At 63.3% G+C, this 1,027-nt stretch overlaps 1 protein-coding gene across 1 annotated transcript in view; it reads right to left on the bottom strand.

Moving 5' to 3' along the window:
* A1BG (alpha-1-B glycoprotein) overlaps nucleotides 1–1,027 on the bottom strand; it is a 38,057-nt gene that overhangs the window by 20,799 nt on the left and 16,231 nt on the right. The window contains exon 3 of the mRNA XM_006758968.2: nucleotides 922–1,027. Coding sequence (XP_006759031.1) covers nucleotides 922–1,012 — 91 coding nt within the window. The 5' untranslated portion in view covers nucleotides 1,013–1,027. The remainder of the gene's footprint in view (nucleotides 1–921) is intronic.

The raw sequence follows: 1,027 nt of genomic DNA on the forward strand, positions 1-1,027 counted from the left end.
TTGGGGAGGGGTCCTGGGCGGGGGGGCAGGTTAGTCCCCCTTCCAACGGCAGCCACCCCGGCACCAGGCCCTCCCCTCCACACCCTTCTCCCCTTTCCTGGCCCTGAACGGAGACAACCGCCCTCACAGCTCGTCCCTGGAACCGGTGGTGTCCTCAGGACCCTGAGAGTCCCCCGGACCTGGGCCCAGTTCTGGGGCTTTGGGGAGGGTCCCCCGCATGTGGCAGCAGGGCCCCAGGCGAGGGAAGGAATACATGAGGCTGGAAATGGTGTTCCCCGCGGAGCAGAGCGCAGCCCAGCCAAAGGTCGGGAGGCGGGACCTGCGCGCCCAGCCCCCTGCCCGCCGGGACCTTGGTGAGGACATCGGAGGGACAGGCAGACCCAGGGCCGCGAGGGCTGCACCTTAACCCTTCACCCTGCGCACAGGGCCTGGGTGGCTCAATGGAGTGTGTTGTCCCAGGAACCAAGAGGTCCGGGGTTCATTCCCGCTCAGGGGACTTGCCCGGATTGCGGGATTGCCCAGTGGGGGGCGAGCAGGAGGCAGCTGATCAGTGATTCTCATCATTGCTGTTTCTATCTCTCCTCCCTTCCTCTCTGAAATCAGTAAAAATAGATTAAAAAATAGCCCTGACCGGTGTGGCTCAGTGGATAGAGCGTCGGCCTGCGGACCGAAGGGTCCCGGGTTCGATTCCGGTCCAGGGCATGGACCTGGGTTACGGGCACATCCCCAGTGGGGACCGTGCAGGAGGCAGCTGATCGATGTTTGTCTCTCATCGATGTTTCTAACTCTCTGTCCCCCTCCCTACCTCTCTGTAAAAAATCAATAAAATATGTTTTTTAAAAGACAACACGGGAAGCGAAGGGGATTTCAGCCGCCTCGGGGCTCACATCCCAGGGAAACAGCCGCCCGCGGCGCCCTCACCGTCCACGCGCAGCTCCAGGCGCGCGCTGGGCGCGGAGCCCACGGGCCGCGCGGGGTCCACGTAGACGCAGCTGTAGTTGGACGAGTCCATCGGCGACAAGTCGCG

The sequence above is a fragment of the Myotis davidii genome, unplaced genomic scaffold (assembly GCF_000327345.1).
Source record: "Myotis davidii unplaced genomic scaffold, ASM32734v1 scaffold936, whole genome shotgun sequence".
Classification (NCBI taxonomy): domain Eukaryota; kingdom Metazoa; phylum Chordata; class Mammalia; order Chiroptera; family Vespertilionidae; genus Myotis; species Myotis davidii.